Source organism: Chaetodon auriga, chromosome 24, assembly GCF_051107435.1.
Source record: "Chaetodon auriga isolate fChaAug3 chromosome 24, fChaAug3.hap1, whole genome shotgun sequence".
In the NCBI taxonomy this organism is placed as follows: Eukaryota; Metazoa; Chordata; class Actinopteri; order Chaetodontiformes; family Chaetodontidae; genus Chaetodon; species Chaetodon auriga.
In genome coordinates this window covers 16,894,660-16,908,669 of record NC_135097.1, presented here as the reverse complement: position 1 = coordinate 16,908,669, position 14,010 = coordinate 16,894,660, and the positions used below count along the sequence as shown (strand labels likewise).

The window sequence follows — 14,010 nt, the reverse complement described above, 5'->3', positions numbered from 1 at the left end:
CTTTAATGGTTGTGTTTCTTCCTGTCAGACTGCTTGCCAAGAGTTTTTTTTGTTTTTTCCAGGCATGGCCCCATTGGCTGTCTTATTCAAATGTATTACATAACCTTGCTTTGTCAAGGGTGTGCTTCACAAAATTTCCAGGAAACATGCCGTTAGAGAAGCTTACATGGTTTTAACATGGAATTAAAAAGTTTGCACAGTTGTGTAGGATTTCTGCTCGTTTCCCCCTCTGCTGACATTCACTGCACATTTTCATTACAAGTGAGTCTCCATCACTGCAGGACGGAAGCAGCAAACTTTAGATTTAGATTCATTTGTCCTTCTACAAGGAAATTTGTTTCCACCTTCCATACAACCTCAACCTACAACCTGGGAATTAAATTTTCTGCTCTAAAACATTCACATCTTCTCAGCAGTGTGAGCAGAAGTAGTGGAAATTGTAGTTTAGTGTAACTCCAGGTCCACTTACTAGCTCTTTTTAGAGCTTTTTCCAGTGCTTCTTGTGGTCCTCAGTTAAATGGAATTGTTAGCGGTTTGCAGTTGGCGTGCAGAACGCTCACTCGTCACCACGTGACCTAATATGAATCTTAAGTGTTTTAGCTGAGTTATTGAATTTTTATGTTTTAATCTGAGCAAAGTGTTGAGGTGTGCTTGAAAGCCCCAGAAAAGCTAGTAAGTGGACCTTGAGTTACGATTTATTCTTATGTGTAAGACTTACTTCTGTACTTAAAGGTCTGTAAAATGTTTGGATTGATCTCAAAAATTAACTTCAACGTTTAATAGTGTAGCGCTTTTTTTTTTTTTTTTTTTTTTTCAAATTGGTGTTTTTCTCCTTTCACTTTTTCAACTTGTCACATTTATTTAAAGCACTTCCTCGTTTTGCTTCTATAGTTCTAAATGACCCCTTATGTCAAGTGCTGTAAACGACCTTCGATACAGTTCATTCCTGTCCCATATCCTCTGAACGGACGACGATAAATAAAGTTCCGACTTCTGGGCTGCGAGTTTTTACTGAACAGTTGTGGATGGTTTCTGTAGGGATTTTGTGCAAGTTTCGAGGATGCAGAGCTACGGCAAGTTAGCCAGATTAAGATCAAAAAGGGAAGTTATTTTACATTCAAAAATAAACGTAACGTTCACGCACATCTGAGAAGTCTAGAAACAAATTATTTAGACCAAATTATTTGCCACTTTGCTGAAAATGCATACATCGTGGACATAAATACACTTTACTCCTTTATTATCTGTTCATAGTTTGAAATTTGTCACAATGAGACGTGTGACGCACTCACAAATCGTCTTGTGGTTGTTATCTGACGCCTATCTGACTTTCATTGTGAAAGTCTTAACCGGAAAAGCTTGTTTTTCCGGTCTGTCTTGACGGCGAGTACGTGACATATAAAATGCGCAGGACGGGAACATCTCACTGGCTGTCTGTGCACAGAGGGGTGGGAAGGTAGCTGGGTAAAATTGAACTTAACATTTAGTTAAAACTCAACAGAAGCTGCCGGTAAGCATGGCCAAGCCGCTGACAGACCAGGAAAAGAGGAAGCAGATCTCGGTTCGAGGTCTGGCCGGGGTTGAAAACGTTGCGGACCTGAAAACTAGTTTCAACCGTCACCTCCACTTCACCCTGGTGAAAGACCGAAATGTGGCCACCAAACGGGACTACTACTTTGCCCTGGCCAACACAGTCCGGGACCATCTGGTGGGCCGCTGGATCCGGACGCAGCAGCATTATTATGAGAAAGACCCGAAAGTAAGCAGCGGCCTGATGCCGCAGTCCTGCACGTACAGCTGACCGGGGGGCAGTGGGAGGGGACGCCGCGTTCTCTGCTGCAGTCTCACATCTGATGGCCCCGCGCGGGGGGGCGTGTATGTGTGCGCGTGTGTTTGTGTATGCGCGCGCGCACGTTGCGGCTTTGCTTTTCATATCCTTTTATAGAAATGATATGGCTGCTTTGTGGCGACGCACATTGAAGCAAAGTTGAAGTGTGTTTGCAGAGTGTGTGTGCTGCTCTCCTCTTCTCACTGACATGTCGTCTGTATCAAAGCTGTGTGTTACATAATCTGCTCCTCGTGCATCTGCATCCGCCTCATTAACCTTGATCTGACGCGCTGTTCGCCGCCGAGGACGGTGCACGTCCTCTGAGCTTCAGATGTCCCCAGTGTACTCATGATCTGGACTGTGTGGAATTAAGAGAGGCAACTGGTTGCTGAAACGTGTGTTACGTAACGTCCTCCGTCCATCCCCATCACCACACACTGCGCATCACAAGATGGCCACACTGTTAAAAGGGCAAGTGAAGCTGCGTTGCATACTCATTTTTCCCCAATAGTTACCTCAGATCAGACCACATGGTACCCAGCACCCAGCTTTTATGTGTTGATGCAACAGGAGGCTGAGAATGGAAGGGACCATCATCTGTAGAATAAATAAGGCTGCAGTTGGTTGGAAAGGTGTGCTGCATTCATTGTGTGATCTGATGGAGATCAAGTGTCTGACTTAAATTCATCCTGCTTGAAAGTCCTGATGTCTGATGGCTAATGCTCAGCTATCCTGTTTAACCTCCCCAGTTCTTTGGCTGGTCCATCCAGCCAGGCTTGATTCAGCTCCACTTTAAGCTCAACTCTAAATTCCAGTGGACAGTCTCTAAAGGTTCCAGATATGGTTATATTGTCAGAAAATGATGCACATGTTCATTTGATGGAATGTTGCAGCCATAAAAAGTCTTGGGTTTGAATATTTCACTGCACGAACATCACATAGTTTCAATGGCAGGTGGAAACAAGCTGATGCTGGAAGTTAAGGGAAGTTTAAAAAAAACCACACATTTTAGGTATTTATCTTGTCAGCAATCTCATTTAAAAACCAAAGCCTGATGTAGACCTTGTAGTGAATGTCAGCTGATCAACACTGTTTTCTGCAGTAGGTACAACAGCAAACCTACATACATACAGCAGGTAGGTGAGTGTTAACTACATGGAGCAAAATAGCGCAGACCCCCCTCTTACTTTGGCACATACTGTTTTCCATGTCTGCTTTTTTATATGACCCCAGCCATAAGTCAGCGGCGGGATCAGAATGTCACATGGCACAAGGTCAGAGAGGCCAACAGAGTGTCAGTGAGGACACACAAAGGCCGGAGTTTCTCATGTCCTCAGACAGTTTGAAGCATCATCTCTTTAATCGCCGTATGTTCATTTTGCAAGTGTGTGTTGACGTTCACACTCAGAGCTGTGAGGGGACATTCTTCTGTGCGACTGTGGGCTCGTTGTTCGATTCACTCCTCTATGAAGTGTTGGAGCTATTGTTGGAGGAGCTGCCAGTAATAGCTCTGCTGCTGTTGCCTCTGACAGCAGCTGTTGTTTTCCACCAGAGATAATGTTCCAGGGCCATTTGGAGCATCAAATGGAGCGCATAGGTTTTATCATTAGTGCCCTCCTGAGAATTTGTTGTGGATTGTAGTGCATCACTTGGGAATCTCTGTAGATATTTAGCAGCTTTTGTAAATATTTTTGGATGATGTGATGGTACAAATGACTGGAACAGTGTTTTAAACTTTGCTAGCCTCATACCAGTCCTTTTCTGTTGTCCTGCAGCGTGTGTACTACCTCTCCCTGGAGTTTTACATGGGCCGGACTCTGCAGAACACCATGGTTAACCTGGCCTTGGAGAATGCCTGCGATGAAGCCACATACCAGGTGAGGCAAAGGATCATGGGAGTGAAAAGGCAGGACACAGGAATGATGCTGCTTCTCTGCTAATTGTAGCAACTTTAAACATACTTCACTTGAGACGCTTAAATCATTTTAATATATCAGAATTTGGTAGTTGATTATGTTTTTTGTCTTGATAATTGGAATCTGCATATTTACTAGTAACTTATCTGTTAAATAAATGAATAAAGTAGTATAGAATGGAATTCCTCAACACTGATGTGTTCTCAGCTGGGCCTGGACATGGAGGAGCTGCAGGACATCGAGGAAGATGCTGGTCTAGGCAACGGTGGGCTGGGTCGTCTGGCTGGTGAGCTCCTGCTTCCTCCTCAATGGCTGTTGACAGAGAGTGATGTTTAGTGCTGTGGGCAGCCTCGTCTCAAGCAGCCCCCCTCCCTTCTGTTTGTTTCCTCAGCTTGTTTCCTGGACTCCATGGCCTCTCTGGGTCTGGCTGCTTATGGGTACGGAATCCGCTACGAGTTCGGAATCTTCAATCAGAAAATCGTCAGTGGCTGGCAGGTATGTTCACCTGCTGGTCTTTGTGATTAAATCTGCTTTAGATTATGATGTAACTGAAGGTCTAATGTATCCACTATGTATGGGATGCCTTACCCTGCACGACCGGTCAGTTCCTGTCCTTGCCTGTCTTTATTCAATAGAACCTTTCATCAGGTTTGCCAGTATGACATTTTTTAGACGAGGAAGTCATCTGTACTTCCCTGAAATCTGAGCTCACCGTGTCCTTGCAGTGACAGTAAACCAAGCATGAGTAACTGAACTTTCCTCCACTCTTCACCCAAAGATTAGTGCAACAAATGGTTGGCTTCATGAAACAGGCTCATATAGGTGATGGTGGTTTCCAGAACTTCCAGAACTGAGGCCAAAAGGTTGACTGTGAAAGAGTCAGACATCCTGTACACTGTTCTGTCCTGTTCCACGAGCTTCCGTAACTCAAGGCATTCTCACACTGATGATTTCTGTGGCCCCAATTGTAGCAAAAGAGGAAAAAGCACAGTAGAGAAACCAGTCAATCAAAGACACAGCAGAACGACAGAGTGTTCATGTTTCCACAGGTCGAAGAAGCTGACGACTGGCTGCGTTACGGTAACCCCTGGGAGAAGGCTCGTCCCGAGTACATGCGCCCAGTTCACTTCTATGGAAGAGTGGACCACACACCTGATGGAGTGAAGTGGGTGGACACGCAGGTTAGGTCACCTTTTATTAGAAAATGTTAATCACTCACCTCCCATATAATGGACAGAATGCTGTCCAAACACAGTGTTTACTGCAGAACTGATAAACAGCACTGTTGGAATTGATTTTAATGATTTCATACACGTATTAATGAATATAATGATGGCGATAATGAGATATTAAAATATATATATATATATATAGATGCAGTGAGCAGGATGCTTTCTGATGGAAAAGTGAACTGATCAGCGCTCTCTGGTGGACAAACTGTATAATGGACACCATTGATGTTAAAAGCTCTTATCAGTCTAATGTCACAGATCCCTCTTCCAGACACTGTGAATAATGAGCACTGTATTTAATGCACATTTTGATCTGGTTCAGGTGGTCCTGGCTCTTCCCTATGACACCCCAGTCCCCGGCTACAGGAACAACATCGTCAACACCATGAGACTGTGGTCTGCTAAGGCCCCCTGTGACTTTAACCTCAAAGACTGTGAGTATTAAGTCACCATCACGCCACTGAACAGTCTTACTCAATAAAGAGAAAAATGATGAAGAATCTGAACATGAGTAACTGCTGTTGTCGTCCCACAGTTAATGTTGGTGGCTACATTCAGGCTGTGCTGGACAGGAACTTGGCGGAAAACATCTCCAGGGTTCTCTATCCCAACGACAACGTGAGTGACAGCTCAGTGAAAAAGCTCTAAAAACCTTCTGTATGCTTACTGCCCAGCACCAAACAGCAGTCAGACAGGCGCAGTTAGTGACTATCTGGTGAACATAGTGGAGCATTTAGCAGCCAAAGAGCAGCTAAACATTAAAAAGACGACCATCAAATGAATGCTAATGCTGCTCTGTGTCTTCAATCTGCTCTGTGCTTGATGGGGACACGTCAGCCTGAACAGTCTTACTTGTATTAGCGAAGCGTTTTTGAAACATGAGATTCTGGCTGGAACTGCTCTTCATGTCGTCTTTACTCTTCAGTTCTTTGAAGGGAAGGAGCTTCGCCTGAAGCAGGAGTACTTTGTTGTCGCAGCAACTCTTCAAGACATCATCCGTCGATTCAAAGCCTCCAAGTTTGGTTCCACAGAATTTGTGCGACTGGACCTTTCTACACTGCCAGACAAGGTCAGAGCTCCACTATACCGTTATATGATGCTGTTTCACGTCACACCGTCACAAACCTGCTTTTTGCACTATATATGTTAATGTTTGCTAATATTTATTACAGCTTTGCAAGTATCTTGTGCAATATTACGTAGTTTTTTACTGTGTTATACATTTTCTACTGTGCAATAGTACAAAAATACATTGTATTACCCACATCTTACTCATGTGCAATTCAAAATTTGCCATGGAGAAACTGAGCCATCCTTCTCAAGGCAATATTATTTTGTGCTGCTGATTCTTGATTTTTTTTTTTGTGCGAAATGTTTTTATTACCCTTATTTGGTTGTTACCTTTTGAAATACAGCCAGCAGGCTTTGGTGATAATCAGATTCTCCTTTTTTGATGACAGCAGTTGTCTGTCTGTCATGTTTAGTTATGTGTGAACAGAAAGTCTCACATCTTCGGTGCCAAACGCTTTGCATTCATATTTTCTGTGAAGCAGATTGCAGTATTGCAGCTTGGATGTGAGGTTTGTGCTCTGCTTAATCTTTAAAACTTGCCCTGTACTGCCCTCTCTGTCTGTGGTCTGCAGGTGGCCATCCAGCTGAATGACACCCATCCTGCTTTGGCCATCCCTGAGTTGATGAGGATCCTGGTGGACATGGAGAAACTGCCATGGGAGAAGGTACGTGGCATTCCAGCAGTGCAGTAAGACACAGCCTCAGCATGCTTAAAACACAGTGACCAGCGTGGTGTGTGGAGGTGAGAAAGGCAACGTTTGAACATTCTTTACACAACAAGCTGGAGGAGAGCCTCTCCAAATGTGTGAGCCAGCAAATCTGTCCCCTTGCATCCTTCAGCACTGCAGTAGCAATGACACAGCAGAATGACACGAGTCAAAGCTGAAGTCAAACACTGTGACAGCATGTTAGCAAACGAACGTGCTCATCTTTTCCAGAAACTGTTAAAAACAAAGTAGTAGGGTACTGAGTTACTAAGGAGACAACAAGATAACTCACTGTAAGTTCTTCACTGATTCAATTGCATTTTTTTTTTGTCTGGTCCCGTCCTCTCTGTGTTCAGGCCTGGGACATCGTGGTTCGGACCTGTGCCTACACCAATCACACCGTCCTGCCTGAAGCCCTGGAGCGCTGGCCCGTCGACCTCTTCCATAACCTGCTGCCTCGTCACCTGGAAATCATCTACGAGATCAACAGGAGGCACCTGGAGGTACGAGGGGGAGCTGCAGCAACATTTTATGAGCACTTGGGCATTCAGATGATGCCCTGTGTTATCTGTACAAACCTAACTGAGTGCTCTGAGGTTTGGAGAAATGGTCTTGTTTGCCATCTCACCCATATTAAGATTTCTGCACCCTGTTCTGCTCTCCTCTAAGACCTCAGCCAAACCCATACTCATGTCTTTAACACCTGACCTGACTGAACCCAACCAGTACTGCCAGATTTGAGACGGCTGGAAGGAAAATATGCTTCAGGTTAATTATTCATCAAAGTTTGATAGCGCTCCAAGAGGGAGAGCTGTGCACAATACTGTGTTTTTTCAGATTTTTCATATTTATGGGCCACATAAATGTAAAGTCACTGAAGTCCCACTCTCCCGTCTGCTCTGTACACGTACTGACATGTCTCTGTCCTCACCCCTCCAGCGCATCACCAAGCTTTTCCCTGGAGATGTTGACCGCCTACGCCGAATGTCCCTGATAGAAGAAGGAGATGCCAAGAAAATCAACATGGCTCACCTGTGCATTGTGGGATCTCATGCAGTCAACGGAGTGGCCCGCATCCACTCTGAGATCATCAAAAGCACTGTGTAGGACAAACCAGTTCACCCTCATCTCTTCTCTGGCTCTCTCTCTGTGTGCTCGTATAACTTTACTGTAAAGAAGCCTCCGGCCATAATTAGATTTGATATTATTGGTGAGTGAAAACCTGCCACAAGAAATCCAGTACATAGTCATACAGTCATCCTCTGTACAACTCAGATTGGGTATTGTAAAGTTTCTGGTGCTAGTACTTTGTCCAGATGTAATTTCCCCCCATGATAGTTGCTCCTCTCCTCCTCAGGTTCAAGGATTTCTACGATGTCGACCCTCAAAAGTTTCAGAACAAGACCAACGGCATCACACCCAGGCGCTGGCTGGTCATGTGCAACCCTGGCCTGGCTGAGGTCATCGCAGAGGTGTGTTTCTTCTTGTTCATACACTCTCAATATAGAATGGACAAGTGGTAGGAGTTGTTTCAGGGGTTTTCTGCTTAGAAGGTGTTAGTTGATGACAGCTAGAGCATGTCCAAAGTTTGGTTAGGACATGAAACTGTTCTGATTAGATCATCAGCAGACATGATGAGTGTCTCTGTTAGGAAATATGTAACCACATGTTCACACCTGGAAGCTGCCCAGTACAACCTGATGGCCACTGAGCAGCTCCACTGATGAAATGATATGGTACTAATGTGGTAATCATCTTATTCAGAGGATTGGTGAGGACTATATCCGGGACCTGGACCAGCTCAAGCAGCTTCTGGACTTTGTGAACGATGATGCCTTCATCCGGGATGTCGCCAAAGTCAAACAAGTATAAGTTTAAAATACCTGAAGAAGCTGATTAAGATTGTTGTCCTGCGTTTTTCTGTTTGTTTCTAACTCCTCTGAATGATCTCAACTTTCAGGAGAACAAGATGAAGTTTGCTGCGTATCTTGAAGAGCACTACAAGGTGAAGATCAACCCCAACTCAATGTTTGATGTCCAGGTGAAGAGGATCCACGAGTACAAAAGACAGCTGCTCAACTGCCTGCACATCATCACACTCTACAACAGTGGGTGTTTGTTCCTTTACTGGCAGCTCTCTGGATATATATATATATGGATTCAGAGTGAAGTAAAACTTTTTTTTTTTTAAATCAGGAATCAAGAAGGAACCCAATAAGCCATGGACCCCCAGGACCATCATGATCGGAGGAAAGGTGAGTGGCTCTGAAGGTTAGTTTTCCTCTGCTGTCCTTCAGAGATGACTTTTGCGTATGTGTAGCAGAGTTAGTGGACGACTGGAAGCAGGAAGAACCTGCTTCCATAGATCCAACCAAAGAGAAAATACATGCCTTTCAACATCTTTATGCCTCTGTCTGCTTGTCCGTCTGTCTCTTTGTTGTGAGTGTGATATCTCAGTAGCATCATGAGGGGATTTCTTCAAATTTGCCACCAATGTTCACCCAGACCCAAAGATGAACTGAATAGAATTTGGTCATCAAAGGTTACTGTGACCACACAAAACATATTTTTGACCATAACTCAAGAATTAATTTGCTAATTATGACACAATTTCACACAAATCTTCCAGGATAAAACAATGAAGTGATGATACTTTATATGCAAAAGGTCAAAGGTCAGCTTCACTGTGACATCATAGTGTCTCTAAGTGCAGACATCTTTATGAATAACTTCTCAATGGAAGTTATTCACTGGAATCATACATGAAAATATAGTGAGAACTTCCATTTCAACACAAATAACACTTAATACCCTTTTATTAAGTTCCTTCAAAGTCTTCATACATTAGATCAGTCTGGACAGACGAGGGTGTAAACTGCAGCCAGTCTGGTTGGTGGGGACAAACCACAATGTCAAGGTTCCACATAGAATAAGCAAGGACAAAACTGGAGGCAAAAGAACAGGAAGCAGACAGTGATGATAAGATAAATGATATCTAATATTTGCTTTGAAGTATCACGTGACTGTAATAAAACTACAGAAAGAACCTTTACCCACATAAGTGGGTCTGAAACTTAAGGCTGCACTAATCAGTATCTTTACATTATTAACAGACTTTCAGCCTCTTTCAGCTGATTGTTCAGAGTCTGCAGCTTTATTGTTCTGCTTCACTCACCCTTGATAAAGTTGCTGTACATTACATGTGTGCGGTAGGTTGTCCAGTAGTGGGTAGTCCTGTTGTGTTGACAGTTTATCGCACTGACCCCAAATGGCCCAAAAAGTAATTATTGATACTTTAAAGAGTAACTGCACCCAGTCTAATAGCCCTGGTTCCTCTGCCAACTCGTTAGGTCGGAGATGGTTACGTGTTCAAGACAGGGTTGAATTCTACAGGCTGTAAATGATGAAAGGGCTGTTAGATCTCTTTTGATAGTAATATATTTAGTACATTTTGGAGAAGATAAAGACGGTGATGCTGTCACATTTGTCATCAATATACATTTTGGGAAAGAACACTAGTCCACTGTGGACCATTTTGACTGTAATCTGTGCCCTGTGGCTAAATCTTAAGGTCTAAATGGGCACAGGAAGTTATAATACAAATTCTTTTAATCGCCTGTTTCCATACTGATAGTTATTGGACCATTTTTACATCCATGATAATAATTCATCATTACTGTCACACTGTGCACATGTCAAATGACCTCTTTAAATCCATCATGGAGTTTGTTTTGTGTTTCCGATCATAAAGTCTTGTGTTGACTGAGGTGATTGATTGATGGATTGATTTGATTTGAACTTTTCCTCAACCTGCCACTGTGTTTGATCAGAAGCTGCAGATAGCTCCTGTTCTGCACTGATGAGTGTCAAATGCTACATTTTAAACATAACAACAACAAAAAAGTAATTCCATATAGATAACTGTTAATTTCTCCTTCCACATTGTGCAGACATGAAATAAACAGCTTGTTTTGTTTTTTTTTTTTTTTTCCTGTTTCCAGGCGGCTCCGGGTTACCACACTGCCAAGATGATCATCAAGTTGATCACATCGATTGGAGACATTGTCAATAACGACCCTGTGGTGGGAGATCGCCTCAAAGTCATCTTCCTGGAGAACTATCGGGTCACCCTGGCTGAGAAGGGTAATGGAAACGATTTATTTCTAATCTTATTCACAAATGAGTCTTTCTTTTCCAGATGTGGAGGCTCTTTCTTCCAGACGTTTGGGGCTTCAGGGTTCAGCACTGCCTTGTGCTTTAATGCTTATTTGATAATCAGCCATCAAACTTGAGTACGTCTGTGGCGCAGAGTATCTGTCAAGCAGTGTGTGTTCACACATTTAGCATTCAGAAACTTTGATTGAAGACCCTGCACTGACGTATTGTCTGTATTAGAACTGGGCTAGAGAGAGAAACTCGCTCTGAATCTGTCCACCTGTCTCCTGTCTGCAGTCATCCCAGCATCTGACCTGTCGGAGCAGATCTCCACAGCAGGCACTGAGGCCTCTGGCACCGGGAACATGAAGTTCATGCTGAACGGAGCCCTCACCATCGGCACCATGGATGGAGCCAACGTAGAAATGGCGGAGGAAGCCGGGGAAGAGAACCTCTTCATCTTCGGCATGAGGGTGGAAGATGTGGAGGCTATGGATAAGAAGGGGTGAGCCTCATAATGGTGTGAATGGAACTGACATTATATCTGCCCTGGAATCATTGCTGAGTGAGATAGTACATAAGACTCAGTGTAGCTTTACATGAACTGTGGCCACAAGTAGCAATTACAGGAGAGTGATGAATATAACTTAAAACAACAGCAGAAGTAGAGAAGCGCTCTAATGATTGCTGATCGCTTGTGTCCTCAGCTATGACGCTGTGTCGTACTACAACCGTATCCCTGAGCTGAAGCAGGCAATGGACCAGATATCTGGAGGCTTCTTCAGCCCCGGCCAGTCTGACCTCTTCAAAGACCTCATCAACATGCTGATGCACCACGACAGGTGAGTCTATTAGTGCTGAGGAATCAGCGCTCTGTCTGTGCTGACACACAGCCAACCTCCATGTCCACCGTCGTGCTGTGTCATCAGTGGATCACTGTCAGCGCTGTCAAATGACTGAATGAAGTCATTACCGTCGTCTCCTGCATTCAGACTGAAGACTCCTCAGAAAACTGATTTGATTTTGTTTTGTTCATGTGGATTATATTAATGTCTTAGATAAATGAAGTATTGATTTATATTAGAACACTTCAACTCATCCATGTTAACTGTATGTCTGTGCTACAGGTTCAAGGTGTTTGCAGACTATGAAGACTACATCAAATGTCAAGAGAAAGTCAGCGCACTCTACAAGGTCAGTCTGTCAGATACACTGCACTGGACTCTGCTACATACTGGGGTTGAGCCAGTTTTAACAAAGCCTTTGGTGGTTTTTGCAACTTGAAGATATATTCAAAGTTCTTGAAACTTTCCAGACTGACTGACCTTCATGTCTTAGAGTAATGATGGATGGATAATAAGATGGATTACTACAGCAGTCGAGTAGGATTTACTGTATACCAATGGTATGCCTCCTCCTCTCCCTGTGCACTAACAGAACCCTAAAGAGTGGACCAAGATGGTGATCCACAACATCGCCGGCTGCGGTAAATTCTCCAGTGACCGCACCATTTCCCAGTATGCCAGGGAGATCTGGGGCATGGAGCCCAGTTTGGAGAAGATCGCTGCTCCTGATGATCCTCGCTAAACCACATCTGCCTCTCTCACCTCACTGTAACTGTAGCTCACCATGTGGTCCAACCACTGAAGAAAACCTTGTAGCTTTTTCACTGTGTACTGTGGCGTTGTTTCTTTACATTACTAACCCGTATACAACCTCTGTTACTTCCAGCTCCTCTTGCAGTAACATATATTGAAGTGGGCTTAGTCATAATCTGTATTTTTATTTTATTTTTTTGTCCCTCTGTGCACCAGCAATGCATGTTGTCACTGCTGGGTGAAAACACTGTATCTCTGCTTCAGCCTTTCAGCAGCTGAGAATCAGCTTAGATTTCACTCTGGAATCATGGGATTCTTCAGTTGGAGTGAAAACATGAAAGAAATATTTCATTTTGTTAGTTTCCAATAGTCCTGATATTTGATCACCACTGATGTTTGGACAATCTTGGTCGAAACACCAAGCAGTAGCTGAATCAAAGCTTTTTTTGCGTGCGATAATAAAATCAGCGACTGTATCTTCAACCAAGCTCGCTCTTCTGTTTTAACGTTTTCACACAGCAGTGATTCGAACCACAATTCTAACTACATTCCCCTTCTACTTGTGAGCCAGTATGGCTACCAAAACCCAGCAAATATGCCAATAAACCTCAGCACTGTTATGGTTCCAAACCAAGCCATGTCTTCCATGGAAGAGAAAGGGGCCACACGGTGGTTCTTGTGCACCACAGCCTCATAGCAGCACTGTGACTGGATGGTGTTTGGAAGGAAGCCGTGCCTCCATGTTCACCACAGATAAACATTCATATTAATATTTCATATTAAAATGCTCTCCGACGGCCCTTTCAGTGTTTCATGGTGTTTGCTGAATATATCCATTGACGTGTGTATTATCATTGATGGTCAGGGGAGCCTTGCGATGCAGATGTATTGACCCATCAGTTTACCTGTGATCTCTCAGCATGTTCGTGTCTCATTCTGTCGTACTCTTCCTAAAAGTGACCTGTGTTAGGAAATAACGAAGCCTTCTCTGCCTAAAACCTAAGTGACTGAATCTGTCTTTGGAAGATGAGTGTATTCTGTGGTGTGTGTGTGCGTGTGTGTGTGACATAGTTGAGTCCATGACACTGGATGTCAGCCCAGCTGATGTACTGTGACAATGTACTGTCCCCCTTCAGGTACTGCATCTGACTGTCTGCTGTGGTGCTGCCTGGAGAGGCTGCAGAAACAAAGACCTGTCCGCTACACTGACCCTAACATTTCACTGTCAGTCAGTGCTTTTCTTCTTCCATCAATAAATGATGACATAACATCAACAGCTCACACGTCTTAGTTCATTTCTGCACTTCTGTAGTGGCACATAAACAAAACTGTCCATGGGACATTTACGATAAGTCTGAGGTTTCTCCAACATTCCTTACCCCAGAATAAAGGGAGAGATCAGAGAAGACATGGAGCCATCTGATCTGTTTTCAAACCGCAGACTCATCCTATTTAGAAGGTATAAGCAGTATATAAATATTTAATAAATGCTCTATAATGCTG

General features: G+C 43.7%; 1 protein-coding gene across 1 annotated transcript; it reads left to right on the top strand.

Annotated features, from left to right (window-relative positions):
• The first annotated feature begins 1,361 nt into the window (after positions 1-1,361).
• On the top strand, positions 1,362-13,783 carry LOC143316864 (glycogen phosphorylase, muscle form-like). Its single transcript, XM_076724621.1, has 20 exons — positions 1,362-1,759; positions 3,604-3,705; positions 3,952-4,030; positions 4,136-4,239; positions 4,794-4,925; positions 5,299-5,410; positions 5,512-5,594; positions 5,902-6,045; positions 6,620-6,712; positions 7,111-7,257; positions 7,694-7,857; positions 8,112-8,226; positions 8,519-8,620; positions 8,715-8,862; positions 8,951-9,009; positions 10,756-10,897; positions 11,207-11,414; positions 11,617-11,751; positions 12,037-12,103; positions 12,347-13,783. Exons 1-20 carry the CDS (start codon positions 1,517-1,519, stop codon positions 12,494-12,496), a joined length of 2,529 nt encoding a protein of 842 aa, XP_076580736.1. The 5' UTR covers positions 1,362-1,516; the 3' UTR covers positions 12,497-13,783.
• Positions 13,784-14,010: the final 227 nt, after the last annotated feature.

What these genes read in the sequence shown, in the direction of transcription:
- LOC143316864 (XM_076724621.1), top strand. Translation starts at nt 1,517, where the DNA reads ATGGCCAAGCCGCTGACAGACCAGGAAAAGAGGAAGCAGATCTCGGTT. An exon ending in CCATCATGATCGGAGGAAAG is followed by an intron (nt 9,010 to 10,755) that starts GTGAGTGGCTCT and finishes TCCTGTTTCCAG; the next exon opens with GCGGCTCCGGGTTACCACAC. An exon ending in ATGCTGATGCACCACGACAG is followed by an intron (nt 11,752 to 12,036) that starts GTGAGTCTATTA and finishes TCTGTGCTACAG; the next exon opens with GTTCAAGGTGTTTGCAGACT.